The following is a 23713-nucleotide window of genomic DNA, read 5'->3' as shown; positions in this document are numbered from 1 at the left end:
ACCAACCAGGTAATGAAATGTACAACCGGTACTCTAACATCATTTGGCAACTTGCCACTCATACCACCAACCAGGTGAAGAAAGAACTCATCTTCGTGCCACCAACCAGGTGATGAAATATGATGAAAGGTGATAAAGGAACTCACATTCGTACCACTAACCAAGTGATGAAAGCAACTCACCATTCATTCCACCAACCAGAAGACGAATGGTACAACTTGTACATGTGAACTCCTAGCATTCATAAATAATCAAAAACCCTCAAGCTTTACAACTCAACTAGGGGAACACTTATGCCTAACAAGAGTTATAGTCACCAACAAAGTCTTATTGCAAGCCAACAACGGCTAGTGCATGATATACGAAGATTAAGCTCTTCAGCCCTCTTACATCTGCTTCAGACATTTCTCCTCTGTAATAATGCAAACATTACAACTCGTAGAAAGCTTCACACACTCTTGATCAAGACTGTTCGAAGCAAATTCAATTTATATGGTTCATCCAAACCTTCGACTACTACAAGGTGTGGCTTGCATCATAATCTCTTGCTCAACAGTGTGGACGCAAAATTTGTATATGTTGTCTCTCTTCCACAAAATTTGTATATGTTGTCTCTCCCACATTTTCAAATTTCTAATTTTCCCCAAAAAAAAAAAAAAGAAAAAAAAAAAAGAAGAGGAAATTGGGAAATTCAACAACTTCAACAAGTGAAGGGCAACAACAATTCTCAAAAACCTCACACACTCTTGATCAAGATAGTGTGAAGCAAAATCAAGTTATGGTGCCCAACAAAACTTCAATACAAAAGCTTCAACACAAAAGCTTCACCTACAAAGTTTCAACACAAAAGCTTCACCTACAAAGCCTCAACACAAAAGCTTCACCTACAAGCTTCAACACCAAAGTTTCACCCACAAAGCTTCACCCATTAAAATAAAATAAAATAAAATAAAAAATTCAAAAATTCAAAAAAAGAAAAAAAAAAAAAAAAAAAAAAAAAAAAAAAAGAAAGAAAGAAAGAAAGAAAGAAATGAGCCTAGGCCTCCCCTTCTTTGGGCCTAACAACTTTCATACCAAATATATATGAAGGATGAATTTTGGGCAACCATTTAGAAAGGAAAATGGTGAAGTTTTGTTTGGAAAATTGCCTACTAGCAAGACACCTCCCTCGTCAACTCTCTCGACCGGAGACTTAGGGGACTCCTACCATATACAACTACACCTTGGTACTCAGAAATTTCGCGACTACTCAGTGCCTTGGATTTTTCAAATCCCCAACCAAGAAGTTTTCCTCACTCAAGAAATTAAGGGAGCACTACTTCAACCTACAGGGTTCACCCACGAAGTTTCAACATGTAAACTTCAACAAAATAAAAAATTCAAAGAACTTAGTGAAGGATACCTTAGTGTATTTAACACAACACATTGAATGAAGTAAAGCTTATTTATTGATATCTTCGATAAATTACAAATACATGCATACACATGAATCAAAACAAACAAACAGGAGGGCGCCTTCACAAAGGCTACTCAGGAGAAGTCTCAACACTCGGCAAAGTCTCAGAAATAGGAGGCACCAGAGGGTGATTATTTGGAGCCTCAGTACTGGGTAGAACCCCAGAAAGAAGAGGCATTAGAGGTTGATAATTTGGAGCTTCAGTATGTGGTATATCCCCAGAGGACGAAGGCAACAAATGCCTTTCGAATAAACTCACAAACCTCTGATGATCATTTAAAATCTGACCTTCGGATTCCTGTAACTGGTCAAGCTTTCTCTTCATGGTTGTAGCATAGCTATGTGCGAGCATGTGCAACTGTCTATTCTCGTGCTTAAGCCCTCTGATCTTCTGTTTGAGACTTATCACTTCAGCCGCCAACGATTCAACTTGGCAGGTTCGAGCAAATAGGCGTTGGGCCATATTAGACACAGAACCTGCACATTGAACACTGAAAGCCAGAGAATCCTTAACAGCCAACTCATCGGATCGTTTGGAAAGTAGTCTGTTGTCTTTGGGAGTAAGAAGATTCTTGACCAGCACCGCAGCGGTCATATCATTCTTCATCATAGAATCCCTAATAGTAAGAGGACCAGTAGGAGATAAGAAGGATGGACGCCATATGTTATCTTGAGGAGATATAGCTACCTTTTCTACAACATTCAAGTCCAAACGATAATCGGAGGGGCCAGACATTCTCAAAAAAGATGAAGAAAAAAATGAAGTACAGTAAGTCTCAGAAGTATGAAAATAAGGGAAAATTTTCTACAAGCAATAACTTTTAGAACGGACTCCTTGAACTTAATTGGTGCTCCTATAAAAGAAAAAGCCAGATCTTCAATAGGGCTGCTTATTCAAAAATCGAAGAGACACCACTCTCCAAATTTCAAGAACCGGATTTCTTGGGTTAAAATTTATTAGCAATCTCCACATGCGACATCAGTTCCTCGGATACCAAGGACAACTTTGCCAACTCTGACAAAGTTAAGACAGGTAAATGTGGAAGGCTCAGTTACCCTACTATTACCCACAAGGATAAAGGAATAGCACCACTGCTTGATTATTGGAAAATCCTTATGTGTGTCAACCTCTGTGCTTCATGGTAAAGCAGACTTGCAAAAATGCCCAACCTTTCTTCACATCTGAGAAAACACTCCCAACAAGATTGCTTGCCCAGAAATCGAAGAGGCACCGCTCTCCGAATCTCGAGAACCATATCCCCAACAAGATTTCCTGCTCAGAAATCGAAGAGGCACCGCTCCCTGAACTTCGAGAAGTCGGATTTCATTGGATAAAATTTGTCCACAATTCTCACACGCAACATCAGCTTTTCAGATACCACATACCACTTTTTCAAGGTGCTCTGACAAAGTTAAAACACGTGAACCTTGCAGCGAGCACTACATTGCTTTGACCGAGAAGGGTAAAGGAACAGCATTACCACTCGCTGTTGGGACAATTCCTATATATGTCGACCTTCATCCTTCACAGCCAGCAGACCTGCCAAGCAAAAAAAAATGCTCAACCCTTCCCCACATCCGAAATGGCACTCCCAATCTAGCCTCTTGAAATACTCCGTTTTCTTTTCCTTCGATAATACCCATGCCAACCAGCCATATCAGAGCAAGAATATCTCATATCATCAGGGTTGAAAGCAAGAGTATCCCATATCATTCTTTTTCCCTGTCTTTTCCTTTGCCCTTACTCTTACCTGCAGAACAAGGAGAAAGAATGCAATCAGTTGGAACCTGAAATCAAACTTCCGATCTAGAACTGATTGCCCAGAACCTTTGCCTGGTCGCTTGCCTAGCATTGCTCTCGAGTACTCATCCTCAACTGTTGTCAAGGTCATGAATTCCTTCGACAAATACCTCAGAACAGTTGGTACGATATTGGCTCTTTACACTAAAGCTGCCAAGCATGGATGAGTCACTGAGAAATAGTGCTCTGAAGGACCATTTAAATGCAAAGGTTGCGCACCATTTCTGCTATACAAAAGATTGAAGCAGAAGGTTCAATGGCGAGCTAGAACAGATCACTACAACATAATGCCTTTTCTTGTGGAACCGCATAATCCAGACGGAAGAGCCTAAGTCAAATCCAAGCTCGGCATCATTGCTCTAATTGAAGAGATCGAGAAACCTCAACAGCCTTTTGCTAGCGCCGTTGTCAAAGAACAAAGCTTCACCATACCACATCTACTACTTTGTCAAACAGCAAAAATATCTCATATCATCAGGATTGAGCATAGTCCAGGTCTGACGGACTTGTTTTAACCCTCGAATTCTAGAGTCGACTCGCTCCTTTGGAGGAAACCAGAAAACCCTTTAGCCCAGTTCAAGAATACACCTGTGGAAAGTCAAGTACGACAAAGCACGTGCCGATTCGTCCGTCTTCTCCAAAAACAAGAGTAGCTCATATCATATCTTCTTCTTGTTTCTTCTCTTTATCCTTATTGCTGAATGAGAGACAGGGAGAATGAGTATAATCAGCCGGAACCCAAGATCAACCTACCGATCTGAGACTGATTGCTTGGAACCTTGATTGCTTACCTTGTCTGTCACCTCCTTCAGTAGATCTCCTCGCTTAGAGACTTGGGGGACTCCTATTATATGGTTTGTATCACACTTGACCAAACCTGAAACTACAAGTAAGCTTCAAATGAAAATGATACATTACCTTGTGTATCAACACCAACCAAAGATACCACTTCTGGATGAAGGAAAAGTACTTCCAAGAGAAGATGCCACATCTACTTACAGGACAGAGAAGGCAAGTGAAGGTGATAGGAGCATATTTATGCGACTTAATTGGCTTGTTCTCTTGCATTTATGTTGTGTTTCTTTAGTTATTTTAGTGTTTAAAGTCACTTTTGTGTGTTTTCAGATTATAAAGCCAAAGTGTGCAAGAAGATGCAAATTGGAGTCTTTTGGAGCAAAAGAGGAATGAATGAGTTGAAGACTTGAAGAAATATGAATTCCTAATTGAAGATGGATTCCTACTCACATGAGGATTCCTAGAAGAACAATTCTCCCCATCCCTTGCCGTGCAAGGGACCCCTTTTCCCTTCAGTTTTAGGACACTTCACCTTTCCTAAAGCATTAAGCTGCACCTCTTAACCTTTCCTTTTCCCTTGCCGTGCAAGGGGGGGTCCTTATTTCCTATTTTCTGCACTTAAACACATTCCCCTTTCAAATAAAACCCTAGCCGCATATTTTAGCCAATTTCCTTTTAGTTTCTGATTTGATTTCCTAATTCTAGAAGCCTTTGACTTAATTTTAGTTAACCAAAATAAGTTAGGGTTTTAATTTCTGAAAACCCTTTTAATACTTGGACTTAAGCCGCACCCTAGGATCATTCTTTCATCATTCCATACATTGCCGTAGCCACCATCATTCTTGCACCTTCAATCCGCAACCTTCCATCCATTCCAGCCACCATTCTACACCTCCATACACTTACACACCATTGCAGCCACCTTCCACCTCTCTGCCGCAACCCTTTATCATCCTAAATCCCTTCCTAAACCAAAATCACATCCAAAATCACCCTAAGACCTCTGTGCCGCAGCAAGGAGAAGAAAAAAGAGGAGCTTGAACATGCAGAAATTCAAAGTGGAATCGTTGGGCGTTCTAGGTGTAATCAATCTTTTGTTCTCTATGTTTAATTTCAATTTTGTTTCTCTTTCTGTGAACATGAGAGGCTAAACCCCTAGTTAGCTAGGGGGTGATTCAAAACCATATATATGCTTGCAATATAAATTGATTACCTTCAGTTGGAATTTCATGAGTTGTGGATTCAATTTGTTTAACTGCTTGATTGATAACTTATTCGTGTATGTTTATTGAGAGTGCACACTTAGTTTTCATGCATGAATATGATGCTAGAATATAAGGGAGTTTCACCTAATAGTTACAAACTTATATTCACAAGTAGTGGAGGTCGCTTATAAACGATCGCGTTAAATGAATTCTTGGCACTAGTTTCATGCTCATCATAGTAACGAATGCCTCGTCAACACTTATAGTTTTCATGTTGCTTAATGATCTTTGATTGTATCTTTATTGTGCTTTTCACGTAAAGGACTTTTGGAGAATGTTTTGAATTGTTGTATGCGCTTTCCCATCCAATTCATTAACTTAAGGAGAACTTGAAGGTTAATTTAAGCGAACCTAATTAACTCGGGGTGTTGAGTTTCATGATTCATCGAAAGACCAACTAAAAATCATCTTGTATGCAAGTGTGACATGTGTAGAGAAGAACCTTCTAACTAGCATTCCATCCATATTTTCATCAAATTCGTTTTTACAATCTGTTTTCATTACAATCTGTTTTCTTTGTTTTAATTTTGTCAAAACTAAATCCCCCTTTACTTTAGTGTTTCAATTTAGTTAGAAAGTGTCTTAGTTTGTGTTTCTAAGTGTTTTGATTCAAGTTATAACCCAAATTCGTCCAAATTAGTGTTAGGTGTTCAAAACTGCCCAGATTGTGTTTTTAAGGCAGTTTTGAGTGTTTTGTTGCTGTTTTGAGTCTTTTGGTTTGTTTTAGTGTTTTAGTGTTTTGTTTTGCATTCTTTGAGTCTAGTTTAGTGTTTTAACCTTTGTTTTACGTTTTTGAGTCAGTTTTCAAGTGATTTAGCAATCCCTCCTAATCCTCGGTTTATAACGATCCCTACTTATACATATACTACAATTGTCAAAAGAGGGTTTTAATTTGTGTGCTTATATATTTCGCATCAAATTGCCAAATTCATAAATATAAGAATAATAACAATTACATCTACTTACATGAAGCTGCTCAGCGATCTCATTGCCAGGTCGAACGTAAACGTCCTTGAACACGTTGATCTCTGGGAACTTAGAACCCTCCTAAAAAAAAAAAAACATTAGGAAAATTTTATTAATCAATAATAAAAAATAAATTGTATAAAATTTCAAAATTAATATACTTTTACCTGACGTCGTGTCTCAAGCCTATACGAAAAGGGCTTCGAACCAGAATGGTGGAGAAGTGTCTTAGACTCCCGAGCTATCTTGCCAGCAACAGATTTCTTCTGTTAAACACACAATATACATGTTAGTGCGACTATTTGAAAGAAATTATTTTAAAAAGCTTTAAAAAATAACTAAAACTTTAATGAATTATTATTAAAATATTAAGTACATACCACAAATTTTGGGTTCGTAAAATGGTTGCAAAGCCATTCCCAATCCTCTGGCCGGTCCTCCAACTCGGATGGGCAACCCTCTAGGCGAGCAACCTCTGGAGCATTAAATTTCTTAAAATGCGCATGAAGATCGCTCTTCCAATTTTTGTACCGATTTGCGAAGGTCTCGTCTAAGTAGGTGATGACCTCAGGGGATATGTCCTTAAAATCAAAATTGACCTACAAATAAAACAACAAAATAATAGTAAGAAATTTAATAATATTAAGATAATATACTTTGGTTTATAATATTTGTAAACATAATTAAAAAAAATGATAAAAGGCCAAAAATTAATATACTAACCGACAACTTGTCTCGCACCAGTATCTTCATCTCCTGAGGAATTTCTGCCCAAGTCTCCCACTGCATAGGACAACAATTCCGAATAACACAACCACAGCTAGTAGCGACGATGCTATGTTGCTGTGAGGTAGCCGCTCCACGATGTCGCGAGTCATATGCAATCTTGATCCAGGAGGCAGACAGACGTACATTCTGTGCCGTCTTCAGCATTCGATTAGGCCCCCTGGTTTTTTTTTTAGCTATCCAAAAAAACTTAAATGGTGAAAATCCTAAGCTTAAATTTGTATAGAAAATTTTGCAAAACCTCCCCTAATAGTATATCATTTCCCAAAACCTTAAAAAAGTAAAATAACAGTAATTCACAACCCGCAACAAATTTTCACAATCATAAAAATAATAGTTTTAAAATGAAAATAAAATACAACGTAGTGAGAATTAGGAAAATAAAACTACCTGGCTGGGAGCCCCCATCCTCAACTCTGGATGATGAGGAAGTGTGAACAGAAGGCTCCAAATCGCGGCGGTGCCGGTGAGGCCGCCGTGCACTGAGCGACTGAACCGACACTGATGACGTCGATGATACAGGCACCTGGGATGCCGTAGCAGTAGCCTCAGTAAGGGGTGTAGGCTCCCCAATCAATGGAGCACTCACGGATGGAGCAATTAATGCTGATAATGCGGGAGGCGCATTGGTCACACTCCTACGACGAGTGATCAACTTCGACATCTATACACTTTTTGAAGAAAACATTCAACTCAACATCATTTGACAGAAAAACTTATCAGTAAGAAATTTAACAAAAGAATAGAAAACAAAAGGCGAAAGCATAAATCTTTTCTCGCTAAAAAGAAGGTAAAAGGCTTAAAAGCATGCCACACAAAATGCTGAAAGAATACCTTTTCAGCTTTTATAATATTTGCTTAATGGAATATAGGATTTCAAGGTTCAACCACCAAGTTCTTGATGAGAAATACATAACAAAAAGAAATTGGGCAAAGGTCTAATTAAACCAATGTCATAACAATGGAACGAAAAGTTTCACATGCCGAAACTGAAACACACACTACACTGCTACAACTTTGAAATTAAAATGCCAATTATCTAAAGTTAGTCAATTCTACTTCACATATCACACATCACAACTTAGTCAATTCTAAAGTTAGTCAATTCTAAAGTTAGTCAATTATGTAAAGTTAGTCAATTCTAAAAACTTCACATATCACACATCACATATCACATATCACAACTTAGTCAACTTACAAATTAAAATGCCAATTATCTAAAGTTAGTCAATTCTAAAAACTTCACATATCACACATCACATATCACATATCACAACTTAGTCAACTTACAAATTAAAATGCCAATTATCTAAAGTTAGTCAATTCTACTTCACATATCACAACTTAGAAATAAAAATGCCAATTATCTAAAGTTAGTCAATTCTAAAGTTAGTCAATTCTAAATATTTCATTACTTTGGCAAATTTTTCCTGGCCAGCGATTATTGAATAAACGACTTGAATTCCATCTAACATGAAAGAACAATAATGATTTATCACTCTGTCAAAGTTGTGATCATCGTTAAACTTGATTATCAATTAAAACCCCACCCCCATCCCTCCCCAAAAACAAAAAGAAAAAATATCAAACATTATTAACCACACAAATGAAATGCCATTTTGAGTAGGACAACAAAATTTTGGTTCAGCTGGTATATGTTTAAGTACAAAAATCAAATTCTTCATGACAAACATGTGTTGATGTTTATATACAATCAGGGATTTTTTTTTATTTTTTATTTTGGGGCAAGTGGAAAAAGCCTAAAACAACTAAGTAACAACTGGAATCGAGTGCAGGCCTATCCCTTGGTCATGAATAATCGGACATAAACACTCGAAGGCTACTCCAAAAGCTACGAAAATGTCTCTTTAGGCCCAATTTAGCAAAAGCAACAGTCTACAACATTTTCCCATTTAGTTAGTTTACGCATGAATGTGTGATTATTTAGTGACAAACAAAAAATGGAATGAGTGGTGTCATTAGAGACTTAAAGACTAATATCCATACCAATCTTCCAATTGCTATTTTCGTAGTTGCCAAAATCTTCCACCACGACAATAAAAATAGCCATATTTTCATGAAGGTACACCCATTGTATACAATTACATATCTAAACCCAAATATGTATACCATATAAGAACACCAAATCAACTAATTTGAAAAAAAAGTGAAAGATCAAGAGCAATAACAAACGGGAACATTTGCATTTCAATGAAATAAAAATTGCAAGTTTAACATGAAAACCAGACCAATCTACACAAAAATAACGTAAAAACTAATTGAAAGAACAAAACACACTATCACCATAGCATAGTTTCTAAACAGAGGCAAAACCAACCAGCAAAAATAAATAAATAAATACATCCAACTGAACACCGAAACATATGATCTGAAATAATTAAAACAACTAAACATAGCACTCAAATAACTCCATAAAAAGTAAAAAGTCTAAAAACCCGTTACCTAACAAAGACAGTAAGAACTCCAAGTGCAAATCCTCAAGAGAGAACCTGTGAAATGCTGAACACAAAAGCACAAAAAAAAAAAAAAAAAAAAAAAAAAAAAAGCAATTAAAATTCGATGCTCAAAACGAAATAACATCACACACGACAGACTAACAACATCATAGTTGCAGTGAAAAATAGAAGCTCAAAAGTAAAACAAATACAAAGACAAAAAGCAGAACAAAAAAGAGAACAAAAAGCACAACAACGACCATACTCCTGCAACTCTGCCACTGCAGGAAGCACGGCTGCTAATGTCGTCGAATCAAAACCCATCCCACCCACAACCATATCTCCAAAAACTCGTATCGAATCAGCGTAATAACAATTCCTCACCAACCCAGATATCATCGTATTCCACAAAACCGTGTCCTTCTCGGGCAATCCATCAAACACCTTCTGTGCTAACTCAACCCGGGAAAGCTTGAAGTAAAAGTCAACAACAATCGACCCAACATACAAATTCAATCCTAACCCATCAACAATCGAGTGCGCGTGCAGCAAAATCACAAACCCTAATCGTAGTGAAACCCTACAATGAACTGCAATTTCACCCTAATCCCTAAATAACAAAAACCCATCGCAAATCACAAACCCTTACCTTGATTTTGGGACTTGATTCCCGTCGGCTTCGAGATTCGTGTGGCTACCCGTCGTTTAGAACGAGAAGGAAGAGAGAAGTCTATGGGAAAGAGAGAGGGAAGACAAGTCTGGGTTAAAGATTTGGGGATCAAGGTTGCGAAGAGGAAAGATGAGCAAGAGGGAAGAGATAGAGGAGACGCAGGACTTTACTCCTGCAATTTGATTTGCAATTTGAGCAAGAGGAAAGTCTGCAATTTAAGCAAAACCGAGAGGAAAGTCTGTAATTTAAGCAAAACCGAAAGTCTGCAATTTAAGCAAAACCGAGAGGAATAGGATAAGAGGAAGAGGAAGAGGATAAGAGGTCTGAAAAGAGGTCTACGGAAAGAAAAACCGAGAGGAAAGAGGTTTACAAGTTTATATTAATCCTCATCTGAACTACAATAATAACTCTCGCTATCCTCACTACTATCATTTTCGGATTTCCATTCATCCTCATCTTCATTTGCCTCTTCTGGTGCATTGTATCGTGGCAGATCACCAAGGTCAATTGAAATTGACTCTATTGGTATTTCGAATTCGGGAACTCCAGCTACTTCAAACGGTTCTTGGACAACATTAGTATCTCGGAGTGTTTCTTCACCAATTTTTATCAAAGATGATAACTGTTGGTCAGCGATGTTGTCGTCGTTGTCATCTTGATTTAGTTCCGGAATATCATATAGCCCTCTTCGATCAATCTTCTGAACAACTTTCCAACCATTGCCGGCTTTAGGGTCGTCTAGAAAGAATATTTTTTTCACCATAGTTGCCAAAATGTATGGGTTTTCATCGTACCAACGTCTGGTAGTGTTTATTGATAGTAAACCATGGTCTCGCTTAACACTCGTTCGGTTATGTGGGTTTGTATCAAACCAAAGACACTTAAACAGTATCACTTGACACCTGTCTTTGTAAAGCAATTGTACCACACTAGTTAGTTTACCATAAAAATCAATGTCTTCACTGTCGCCCGCACCCAGGACGTAGACACCACTATTTTGAGTAGACGACTTGTCATCACGTGTTGCCCCCAAGAACTTGATCCCGTTGACATGACAACCTGAGAACAATTCAACATGAAGCGGTCCTCTTGCCAAGTTATATAATTCTTCATCGTAAGAAGGTGAATTCAATTCCTTCAATTTGTTCATCTAATATAACATATACAAAAAGTTAACTTGTTAGTGTAACCAAATTTGAAGACGGGCATGAACAAGTTGGAAAATATGCTGAATTCAAAACACATACAACTTACATGTTCGTGAAACCACGAAGGAAACAATTCACGGTGCTTCTTGGCGTATAAATGTGAAGGATGTTCCCGCTTCATCAACCGTTCATGCTCTTCAAGGTATGACAAAACCTCATCACAATTGTTGAGTATGAACCAATGTGCTACCTCCATGTCTTTTTTGGTAAACGATTCGCCTTTTACAGGCTCGCCGAATGGTCGCTCAATTTGGGCAAAAACATATAGTTTCTCTTTTCTGACACCACCGTCATTATTGCGTTGAGGACGATTGAAAGCTGTCTCAACATCTTGAAGATACATTGCACAAAAAGTAAGTGACTCATATGCGACCCATGCCTCCACAAGTGATCCTTCAGGCTTTGCCCTATTTCGGACACACTTTTTCAACTCACCAAGATATCTACACAAATAAAAGGTATGCTACAAATTATTCAAAGCGTTCGTTGATCATTAATCTGTTATATATATATATATGCTTAATTAAGTACCTTTCTATTGGATACATCCATCGGCAATTGACTGGTCCAGCAAGCAATGCCTCATCTGGCAAGTGAATCATCACGTGAATCATACTTGTAAAGAAAGCTGGAGGAAATATCTGTTCGAACTTGCATAAGACGTTCACAATGTCGTCCTGCAATTGTTTAACATCCGACTTCCGCAAACACCTTGCAGTCAATTGTGAAAAAAATGTAGACAACAACACGATTGGTTTCACCACATCAAGAGGCAATAAGTGTCGAATACCAACTGGTAGAAGGCGTTGGAGTATCACATGACAATCATGACTCTTCATGTTTGAAAATTTACACCCTCTCACGTTCACGTAACGCGAGATATTGGAAGCATACCCATCTGGAAACTTTACAGAAGAAATAAAGTTGAAAAACTCTTTCTTCCCATTCGGATTAACTGTAAAAAAAGGATGGCCTTTCTTCAATGTACCACCAACTTTCTTCATCCACAAGGATGGCCTAATGCCCATTCGTTCCAAATCAAGGCGAGCTTCGACCGTGACTTTCGTTTTTCCTTCAATGTCTAGAATTGTCCCGACCAAAGTATCAAACACATTTTTCTCAATATGCATAACATCAAGGTTGTGTCTCAATTTTACCTTTGACCAGTATGGGAGCTCAAATAACATACTCTTGTGTGTCCAGTTCAGATGTGTAGTTGGTCTGGGCTTACTGACCCCTTTGCCAAAATGACCAAATTCCAAACGGTTTAATTGATCCAAAATCTCATCTCCAGACCATTCTCTTGATCTTGGTCGAGTCTCTTTTGTGCCGTGGAAGGCTTTATCGTTCTGACGCCACTCGTTGTCCCAAGGGAGCGATCTACGATGACCAAGATAACAAACTTTTCTCGCATGCCAAGACGATGTTACGTTCTCCTTGCATATTGGACATGCCAAATAACCCTTAGTCATCCACCCAGAAACCATTGCATACGCGGGAAAATCGTTTACTGTCCACATCACTGCTGCTCTCATGGTGAACATTTGCCCAGTATACTTATCATATGTACGAACACCGTTTTCCCATAAATCTTTTAGCTCATCTACCAACGGCCGCAAATAAACATCAATGGACTTTCCTGGATCTTCAGTAATTAATAGAGTCAACATTATGTATTCTTTCTTCATGCACTTCCAAGGCGGCAGATTATAAGGAAACACGACGACCGGCCAAGTGCTGTGGATTTGGTTTAGAACCCCAAACGGATTAAATCCGTCGGTGGCAAGTCCCAATCTGACGTTTCGCGGGTCAGCTGCAAAATCAGGGTACATTCGATCGAATTCTTTCCATGCTTCTCCATCTACAAGATGCCTTATAACATCGTCATTTACTCTTCCTTCTTTATGCCATCTCATATCGGTAGCGGTGTGCATCGACATGTACAGTCGTTGCAACCTAGGCTTCAATGGAAGATAACGCATTACTTTTTGTGGAATCTTGGTCTTTCTATTTTGTGATGTCATTTTAAACCTTGGCACATTGCATACAGGGCATTTATCCAACTGTGTGTTCTCCTTATAGAGCAATATACAATTATTTACACATGCATGAATTTTTTTCATACCCCAATCCAAGACCCTTCAACACTTTTTGGGCACTTTTATGATCTTCAGGTAAACAATTGTCCTTTGGAAGCATCCTCTTGATAACTCCTAAAAAGTAATCGAAACACTTGTTTGACAAACGAAACTTGATCTTGCCATGCATCAACTCCACAATTGCTGTGAGCATCGAAAAGTTTTCACACCCCGGATATAATTCTTGCTTGGCATTTTTCAATAGTTTTTCATAGTTTTTGAATGCCTCACTATCCATGGTTGGACGACCGTCATCTCCCCCTTCCTGATTGGTGTTGGTTGTAGCATATGGATAAACATCATTTAGAATATCCATAACTTGTTCATTAGGATCCACATTACATTCAACAGTCTTCACTCGTGTCATGTATGAAGATGAAGCTTGGTCTAATCATTCTCCATGATGATACCAAGTAGTATAGGTCTCCATCATCCCATTTCTTACTAAATGAAATCGAACATTTTCGAATGTTTCCCTCATTGAGTTGTTACACTTCCTACAGGAACATCGAATATGAGTTGAACCTCGGTTGTGTCTAGTTGCGAATTCAATGAAATCATTTATTCCATCCAAGTACTCGATAGCACATCTATTATGATTCTGTATCCACTGTTTGTCCATTTTGCCTGCAATCCCAATAAAAGTACAACAACTTCAACTATTGTCTTCTCACCTTATTCCTCCGGTAAGGGCCTATCCCATTCAAAAATACACAGTTATGTGCCGTAATTTACGATTCCAATGGATTAAATTTCGACATGGGCAAATTTCGACAGCATCTCCTTACAATTCTTCAAGTGCACGCAGTAGATACATAATATCCACTGTGTACTCGAAGAACATTAGGAAATGTTACCAAAATTTCCACTATCGAAACCTAATCTATGAACTGCAAACTACAACACATAACTATGCATTCCCAAACTATCCAAAAAATGGGACAATTCAATAATTAATTGGACCGCAAGCATGCTTTTGCATCCATGCACAAAATCCAACTAACTCTCAAACGGGAAACTAAGCTTTTCTTGAAAAAAAAAGTGTACGAAGTTAAGTTGTATTAACTTCGTACAACACAAAACAATTTTGTAATTGATGTACAAAAATATGTGCATACAAATAAATTAAATCACAATAATTAGTGAAACTAAATAAAATAGATACAAAATATTAATCCTTGTAAACTATAATGTTGATGGCCTTAGTTTTTATTTGTTTATACTAATTATATCATCGAATATACATATTCTAGTTAGTTACACTCGAGTAATTTTGGTGGTGAGATAAAGGTACTGTTAGAATATGAACACAAGTGTAAGCGTATTTTGGCTACATATTGGTTTTAAAAAATCTTATTGAAAGATGTTTTGGTTGTCTTCAAGTTTACAAAGGATTGAGACTAAAAATGAATCCTAAATTACTTACATGTATTAAAATTGGAAGATGATATTGAGTTTCTACAAGGATTTAATAAGAGAATCATAGCCATTGTTTATCTACATAAGTATGGCATATGCTCACAAAAATCAACCCGCTCATTATTGAACTAAAACCTATTGTCTTAGCATTGAGAATTTAATAGTGATGATAAGATTAGCTTTGAAGATCATGGCTTTTGTAGGTTTTCTATATAATTCTTAGTTGCAACACATTGCATTTACCCTCAATTCAACCGTATAGCACAAATTAAGGAAATTTCAAGGGGAAACCAACATTTCTTACAATTTCTTCTATGTAAATATATAAGTTAACCTCGATAAAGTATTCAAATGAAGCCCAAACAAGTCTTCAACAATATATCTACAATCTCACTCCTTTTAATAGGTAAAATTAATAAAGATTACTTCAAAATTCAATCTCACAAAACTCCACCATTACCAAAAAAGGGCATAGCAAGTAAGCAAAGGTACATATACAAAAATCCCATATGCAATATGAAAAAAATACCTTCAAATTCGTTCTTCAATGATAATTGTATACAAAAATCCTGTACAAAACAAGTTTAGTAGTTTTAGTTTGAATTCTCAATTCAAAGTTGCATATACAAAATCAAATTGCTTACCGGATACAAATAGATTAAGGAACGGAGAGAATTGGAGAACGTTTAGAACAGAGATGGGGGAGGGAGAGGTAGCTGCTGCAACTAGTTTGCAGTTTTTACCACCCAAACTGACTAAGTAAAGGAAAAAAAAAGTCGTTGACTTTGCGTGACGTATGTGGCGTCGTGCAAAACAGCTTTGCGCTTTTGCGTGACGCCACATACGTCACGCAAAGATGTTTTGCGCGACGTAAGTGCACGTGCGTCGCGCAAAGCTGTTTTGCGCGACTCACGTAGCCCTGCGTCACGCAAAGTCAACAGAAAAAGCAGTAAAGCTTACTTGCTTTAGCGCCAAAATCTTGCGGGACGCACAAAACGTCGCGCAAATGGCCTTTGCGCGACGCCTATCTTCGTCACGCAAACTGCAGTCGCGCAAAAGCCATTTGCGCGACGTTTTGTGTTTAACGTCACGCAAACATACTTTGCGCGACGCATTTAGTTGCGTCGCACAAGTTTTCGTCGCGCAAACATGTTTTTGTACTAGTGAGGGTGCACAAATCTATACTGTATATGTGTTATGACCAAGTAATTTTTATAATGTTGGGTTTAACACAAGGAAATTCATCTACATTCACAACAGCAAGTAATGACTAGCCATAATTGTGTCAAATATACATCCCTATAGGCTCTCGTACACATGAATATTGTGAGAAAAAAATATTGCATGAAAATTGATATTCTAAATAGATTAGAAAGACTGTTATATACAAGGGAAGAAAACAAGAAGATGTATGGTTGTTTGTCAGAGAAGGAGATGAAATTTGCATCTCAAATAGACCAGTGTTCCTTATTTACATGCAAATGCAAATGGAAATGGAAATGTAAATGAAATTGAAAAATATCAAATTTGGCATGAAAAGTCAATTCACATTGTAAACTTCAATATTGTTTCATGCTAGTTAAAACACATAACTTTATCTTCCCTTGCCAACCTATGACATTAGTTTAATAATCTTCTTCATGACTGCCTTTTGATTTTCAATCAATCTCTAGAAACCTAACAACATACTTGAAAGAGATTAATCGTATATAGAACAAGTTGTATAAGAAATGTAATACTACACTTTCACCATAAGTGCATCCTCAATGGGGGCTTTATCCTCCATGAGGCTACCACATTTCTAGCCTTAGCGATAAATTTCATCCCCTATGAGTCGGAAAATGTGGCTAGATCCACTACTGGGAGTAGCAACTTCCTTTCTTGGGTAGCATAAAATCGGGCTACATCTAACCCCAAAAAACAATGGGTCCCACCAAAAAAGTAGTAACCCATGTGATCAAAATTTTATCATTCTCCCTTCACTTGCGAATACACTTATACTCTCATTTTATTATTTTTTTAATTCTTTTTTTTTTCTTACTTATTTTTCTTGCAATTTGGCTAATTAATGATTGTTTTAAATTCCATAAGAATTAAAATTTTCAAATTGATTTAACGTTTATGGGCATATTGATGGGTGAAATTTTCAAATAATTTTTTTTTTTTTTCAAAATTGTATGATACTAATTTACCAATTGGTGCTAGGTAAATTGTTGTGTTATACGTGAAAATCAAATTATTTCATAGGGCGAAGTGGGGGGTTTGTTTCTTTTAGGGGATGAGATTGAGATAAGGGAATCTAATCCAACGAACGATTCATAAGTGATGAAATCTAACTTTGTCACAATTTGAACATTTTAGGTTGAAACGTTCATAAAAAAAATTTAAGATAGCACATCCAAAAATCAACTTAAGAAAAGCTAACACACAAAAAAAAAAAAAAAATTCATCGCTTAATCAAATTACCACATAAATATATATATATAGCACTATATAGAGCCCGAAAGATATAGCCTCTCATTGGGAGTGATTCTTTATAGAGCCCCAAAGATTTCTCGGAGCTCTAAAATGGGCTATATCGACCACTTTTCCAGCCTCATATGGAGCCCATCACTGGAGATGCTCTAAGGATGTCAATAATATGAGAAAACATTATGGAGACAATTTCTTCAAAATAGAAACACTTTATGTTGCAAAAGAATAATACATTCACTTTAATTCAAAGCCAATTTGTGATATCACCTAAATGCTTTTTTAAGTCAAACGGGTTCCTTTTATATATTTATTTCCATAGTACGAGACTAGTAAACATTAGCATTAAAAATCATACATTAGCCTTGTAAGAACAACCAATTTTTTTTTCTTCCTAAGGAAACATCTCCAGTACATGCATTACTAATGTTTAAATACCAAATTATGCTTTTATGTGTATATACATATACTACAGAACAGGTGATTAACTTGATGGCAATCAACACCAATAGGAAACCTAAGAAAGTGTCACGACATAGGTGGATTATAGCAAATAGACAAAAATTATATGAAGCCATGTGTGCCTATGCATATATACATACGTTTGAGAAGGAAGATAAACTCAATTCTAATTCAAACACATCATATGCCAGTTTTAATACATGTTGCTTAAGCTTAAAATCTGGATTCATGTAGATTAATTCCACAAGACCAGATTGACTACGTACGTGACTTAAGCACAATATCCAATATATTTCCATGCCAAATAGTATTTGCCAAAACCTCTCTAACAAGAGAATTTTACTGTTGTTGAAGCTGCCAGAGAAGAATGCAAAACATTCAAATAAGGGCTAAATTTTATATAAACACAATTATGAAGTCTTTATATATATATATATATATATATATATATATATATATATATATATACACGTCCCTGTGTGGACTAACCCTAAAACCTAACCCATAACTAAGTACCCACAACTCAGGACCACCCCGGTTTTCATCCCCGCAACGCCCACCGTTGTGAGAAAGACCAGCTTTTACAATAAATCATTGCATACTTGCCATGGGTTCCATACCTCTTTTAGTGCAAATGCAGTACGCATAAGCATAACCTACTTTCCTTCTTTCCATTTGAATGACTCAACACTGCATAATTTCCCTTTAAAGGGTAATCATCCCTTTGAATAAGCCGATAGGAATAGTTGCATACAAACGAGGTTCCAATTCCGTAGAATATTACAGGACAAGTCTAAATCATGTCACAAATCAATAGCAAGGTATAATCGTTAATTATAAATCCACGCAAAAATGGTTTTAGTTGAAACTACCATGAATTATCATACAACAGCTTGCTATATTCAATGCAATTGGTTGCAAGGCATGCGATCACAGGGAATAGACTCATATATGGTCATAATTAACGACAATATAATATATACAGTTGCTCAAGAATTATCACTACATTGTATTGATCAGCTTTCTTGCCTACTAGCCTAAGCTTGTATTGGTTTTAATTATACAATCACATGGGCTATGATACCACTTGTTAGCCTGATATAATTATACGATTAAAACACAATGGTTAAAGAAAGATGACTGACCTGAAAGTATCTCCATGAACCGCCATTGAGTCCATTGGAACACCAAGAACTAGTAGAAAAACATGTTTGCGCGATGCAAAACACAAAACGTCGCGCAAACTACTGTAGACATCAAAATTTCGGTGAAATGAATGTTGACCAATAATTAAAATTTCAACGCTCACGTGTCACATAAATTTTACATGTAGCGTGTGACTCAACGAAAAATCGAAATAAATTGGAAAAGTCATCAAATAGGACACGTGTCAATACCTGGCAGAAATGATTTATTTCATCTGATTATTTAAATCCAAAAATCAAGTTTTGGAATTCTATAAATAGGAAGCCAAGGCATTCATTTTGAAGGAGGAAGAAGAGAAAGAAAGAAGGGAATTCACATCACACCAAAACCTTGAAGCTTTGAAACTCTAAAGCTCTCAAGCAAATCTTGAAGGATCAAGAAAACACTCTTCGTTCTTCGTCAAATCCTCCTTCAAGGTCAAGCCCCAACGGCCCTTGAAGAACTTCCACCAACTCAAGATCAAGCCCCGACGGCCCCTTGAAGAAAGTGTTCATCATCCGTTCATCCTAAGATCAAGCCCCAACGGCCCTTTGGATCAACAACCTCAACAAATTCACACATCCAATCGTTCTTCAAGATTAAGCCCAAAAGCCTTGAAGATCCGTTCATCCATCAACCTTCAAGATCAAGCCCAAAAGCCCTTGAAGAAATCCACACAACCATTATTCAAGATCAAGCCCCGACGGCCCTTGAAGAAAGTGTTCATCGTTCATCATCCGTTCATTCAAGATCAAGCCCAAAAGCCCTTGAAGAAATCCACACAACCATTATTCAAGATCAAGCCCCGACGGCCCTTGAAGAAAGTGTTCATCATCCGTTCATCCTTAGATCAAGCCCCAACGGCCCTTTGGATCAACAGCTCATCCACAAACCTACACCCTACGAAGATAGAAGCAGAGGATCAAATTACAAAGAGATTGTAACCCCAAAATCATTAAATACAAAAAATATATTTTGTACACGTATTCTTGTTTCTTGTTTCAGGAATTTTTCGTGTTTACAACTACCTTTGCGCAACGGCACTTTGCACGACGAAGACTTTTTTTTCTTACTTATTTTTTTTGCAATTTGGCTAATTAATGATTGTTTTAAATTCCATAAGAATTAAAATTTCAAATTGATTTAACGTTTATGGGCATACTGATGGGTGAAATTTTCAAATAAATTTTTTTTTCTTTTCAAAATTGTATGATACTAATTTACCAATTGGTGCTAGGTAAATTGTTGTGTTATACGTGAAAATCAAATTATTTCATAGGGCGAAGTGGGGGGTTTGTTTCTTTCAGGGGATGAGATTGAGATAAGGGAATCTAATCCAATGAACGATTCATAAGTGATGAAATCTAACTTTGTCACAATTTGAACATTTTAGGTTGAAACGTTCATAAAAAAATAAAAAAAAATTAAGATAGCACATCCAAAAATCAACTTAAGAAAAGCTAACACACACAAAAAAAAAAAAAAAAAAAAAAAAATCATCGCTTAATCAAATTACTACATAAATAAATATATATATAGCATTATATAGAACCCGAAAGATATAGCCTCTCATTGGGAGTGATTCTTTATAAAGCCCCAAAGATTTCTCGGAGCTCTAAAATTGGCTATATCGACCACTTTTCCAGCCTCATATGGAGCCCATCACTGGAGATGCTCTAAGGATGTCAATAATATGAGAAAACATTATGGAGACAATTTCTTCAAAATAGAAACACTTTATGTTGCAAAAGAATAATACATTCACTTTAATTCAAAGCCAATTTGTGATATCACCTAAATGCTTTTTTAAGTCAAACGGGTTCCTTTTATATATTTATTTCCATAGTACGAGACTAGTAAACATTAGCATTAAAAATCATACATTAGCCTTGTAAGAACAACCAATTTTTTTTTTCTTCCTAAGGAAACATCTCCAGTACATGCATTACTAATGTTTAAATACCAAATTATGCTTTTATGTGTATATACATATACTACAGAACAGGTGATTAACTTGATGGCAATCAACACCAATAGGAAACCTAAGAAAGTGTCACGACATAGGTGGATTATAGCAAATAGACAAAAATTATATGAAGCCATGTGTGCCTATGCATATATACATACGTTTGAGAAGGAAGATAAACTCAATTCTAATTCAAACACATCATATGCCAGTTTTAATACATGTTGCTTAAGCTTAAAATCTGGATTCATGTAGATTAATTCCACAAGACCAGATTGACTACGTACCTGACTTAAGCACAATATCCAATATATTTCCATGCCAAATAGTATTTGCCAAAACCTCTCTAACAAGAGAATTTTACTGTTGTTGAAGCTGCCAGAGAAGAATGCAAAACATTCAAATAAGGGCTAAATTTTATATAAACACAATTATGAAGTCTTTATATATATATATATATATATATATATATTTGGTGATGTGCTTCTGCAATTGTGCACCGTGTATAATTGCTACTGGTGGTGCCGTGAATTGATCTTTGTCGTGTAGTGGGTATTGCTTGTCTTGTTGGATTGCAGCATATGGATGGTCCTTTTTTTTGGCATATGAGGTTTGCTTTTGGACTGCTAATTGTTGCTGCACTATCTTTCGATGGAGTTAGTTTTGTTGCGTCGTGTGTATTACCTGCCATTGTTGCTGTTGATTATCGCAAAAGTTGACTGCAATTGCTGTTCTACAAGTGTCGTGGATTGTTGTCCGTATTAGTGGATTGCCGCTGCCGCGGTCATAAAAAATTAAAAAATTAAAAAATTAAAAAATTAAAAAAAAGGAGAAAAGGGTGCTGCTTGTTTGTTCTTACAACTTATGGTTCCGTAATTAATGAGTTGCTATGATTGTCATGTACCTGTGATTGTCCTTTTTTGCTTGTTATTACAATGACCAATACCTGTTGGATTTTAGATTCTGGTGCAACTGATCATATGACGTATGATAGAACTTTGTTTCAGTCCAAGAAAGATTCTCATAGAAAGTGTGTGGCAACTGCCAATGGTACTTCTGTTGCTGTTGTTGGAGCGAGAACAGTGTCTCTTACACCCTTTCTTCCGTTACATAATTGTTTATTGGTTCCGTCATTGTCCCATCACTTATTGTCTATACCTTAAGTCATTGAACAATTGGATTGTATTGTAGTAATGTATCCTTCATTTTGCTTGCTTCAGGATATTCAGACAAATGAGATCATTGGGCGTGGCACTAAGAGAGAAGGGCTATATTATGTGAATGATGTGGTTCCTGGAAGAGCTCATTTGGTTCATTCGTCACGTAATAGTAATCTACATAAGGTATTGTTACTGCATCGTCGTTTGGGGCATGCATCGTTTGGTTATTTGAAACATATATTATCTGATTTGTTTAGTGGTATTGAAGACTCAGAATTGGAAATGTGAAGTATGTATTTTAGCCAAAAGTCATCGTGCTTCATTCCCTCCAAGTATGAATAGAAGATCTTCTCCATTTTCACTAGTACACTCTGATGTGTAGGGGCATTCCCCTGTTAGTACTACTTCGGGAATTAGGCGGTTTGTTACTTTCGTGGATTATTGCAATTGTATGACGTGGTTGTATATGTTGAAAAATAAAGGTGAGGTTTTTGAGATGGTTAAAACTCAGTATTCCACTGATATTAAAGTTTTGCGTTCTGACAATGATGGAGATACATAGCTTCTGAGTTATCCTGATTTCTACAAGATCATAGAATTATTCATCAAACTACCTGTCTGCATACTCCGCAATAGAATGGGGTTGCTGAGAGAAAGAATCGTCATATCTTGGAAACTGCTTGTGCCTTGCTTATTGGTGCGTCCGTGCCTAAATGTTTTTGGCCTGAAGCCGTTACCTATGTTGTGTATGTGATTAAACCGTATGCCATCTCGGGTTGTAGAATTCCGTACACCTTTACAAGTATTGACGAAACATGTTCCTGTAGTATCCACTAATACCCTTACTCCTCGTGTGTTGGATGTGTAGCATATGTTCATATTCACAAGATTCATCGTAGCAAATTGGATCCATATGCCCTTCGGTGCTTTTTTGTTGGGTTTGCCTCCCAACAAAAAGGGTATAAGTGTTATCATCCTGAAACTCGATATATGTATGTGACTATGGATGTTACTTTATCTGAATTAGAGTATTTTTATTCTTCGATCCCATCACCTTCGTATCACCAGGGGGAGAACACTAGTGGTGATCAAGTTGATCTTGGGTGGTTAGAGGTACCAAAAGATGTGATATGTAGTTCAAGGGGAGCATGTGTTGACGACAAAGATGAAAATGGGAAACCAGTCTCTCGACAAGAAACTGTCGAGAATGATATGGCCTTCAGCTGCTGCCTGCTGAGACAAGTGCAGACTTTAGGCAAGGTCCTGTCGAGGAAGCTATAAAAGTCTAGCAGCCTACTGCCGAACCCACATCACCCTCTCTCTCTAGCTCGAGAGTGCCACCCAATGTGCCTACTCTGAATATCCCTGAGGTAAGTACTACAGATACTCATGTAACTAATCCAAATAATGATGTAAGTACGTATAAGTTGCCTCCAAATCGTGGTGTTCCTCCTGACAGGTTTTCTCCTGAAGGAAAAGTAAAGTATCCAATAGCAAATTATGTGTCA

The 23713-nt window shown here is 37.0% G+C and overlaps 2 protein-coding genes and 1 pseudogene across 2 annotated transcripts; all 3 read right to left on the bottom strand.

Moving 5' to 3' along the window:
- Positions 1-1517: 1517 nt before the first annotated feature.
- LOC148698463 (uncharacterized) lies at positions 1518-2192 on the bottom strand (annotated as a pseudogene).
- A 387-nt stretch (positions 2193-2579) lies between these two features.
- On the bottom strand, positions 2580-7764 carry LOC137724775 (uncharacterized). Its single transcript, XM_088678186.1, has 6 exons — positions 7460-7764; positions 7007-7245; positions 6664-6882; positions 6451-6549; positions 6284-6364; positions 2580-2729 (listed from the first exon to the last, which is right to left on the bottom strand). The coding sequence occupies exons 1-6, from the start codon at positions 7731-7733 to the stop codon at positions 2580-2582; spliced, it is 1062 nt and encodes a 353-aa protein (XP_088534312.1). The 5' UTR covers positions 7734-7764.
- A 2810-nt stretch (positions 7765-10574) lies between these two features.
- LOC148698462 (uncharacterized) lies at positions 10575-13908 on the bottom strand. Its single transcript, XM_088678181.1, has 5 exons — positions 13529-13908; positions 11935-13359; positions 11450-11846; positions 11138-11345; positions 10575-10933 (listed from the first exon to the last, which is right to left on the bottom strand). The coding sequence occupies exons 1-5, from the start codon at positions 13906-13908 to the stop codon at positions 10575-10577; spliced, it is 2769 nt and encodes a 922-aa protein (XP_088534307.1).
- Between the last annotated feature and the right edge of the window lie 9805 nt (positions 13909-23713).

The sequence above is a fragment of the Pyrus communis genome, chromosome 2, assembly GCF_041283825.1.
Source record: "Pyrus communis isolate YQ-2024b chromosome 2, ASM4128382v1, whole genome shotgun sequence".
In the NCBI taxonomy this organism is placed as follows: domain Eukaryota; kingdom Viridiplantae; phylum Streptophyta; class Magnoliopsida; order Rosales; family Rosaceae; genus Pyrus; species Pyrus communis.
This window is presented reverse-complemented; position numbering and strand designations above follow the sequence as displayed.

Bases quoted from the DNA above. Each gene is read 5' to 3' on its own strand.
- LOC137724775 (XM_088678186.1), bottom strand. From the start codon at position 7,733: ATGTCGAAGTTGATCACTCGTCGTAGGAGTGTGACCAATGCGCCTCCC. The intron at 7,246-7,459 runs GTAGTTTTATTT...TTTTTTGGATAG, and splicing joins GGATGGGGGCTCCCAGCCAG to CTAAAAAAAAAACCAGGGGG. The intron at 6,365-6,450 runs GTAAAAGTATAT...TTTTTTTTTTAG, and splicing joins GGCTTGAGACACGACGTCAG to GAGGGTTCTAAGTTCCCAGA.
- LOC148698462 (XM_088678181.1), bottom strand. From the start codon at position 13,908: ATGACACGAGTGAAGACTGTTGAATGTAATGTGGATCCTAATGAACAA. The intron at 11,847-11,934 runs GTACTTAATTAA...TTATTTGTGTAG, and splicing joins TGGATGTATCCAATAGAAAG to ATATCTTGGTGAGTTGAAAA. The intron at 10,934-11,137 runs GTAAACTAACTA...TATTCTTTCTAG, and splicing joins TGAAGACATTGATTTTTATG to ACGACCCTAAAGCCGGCAAT.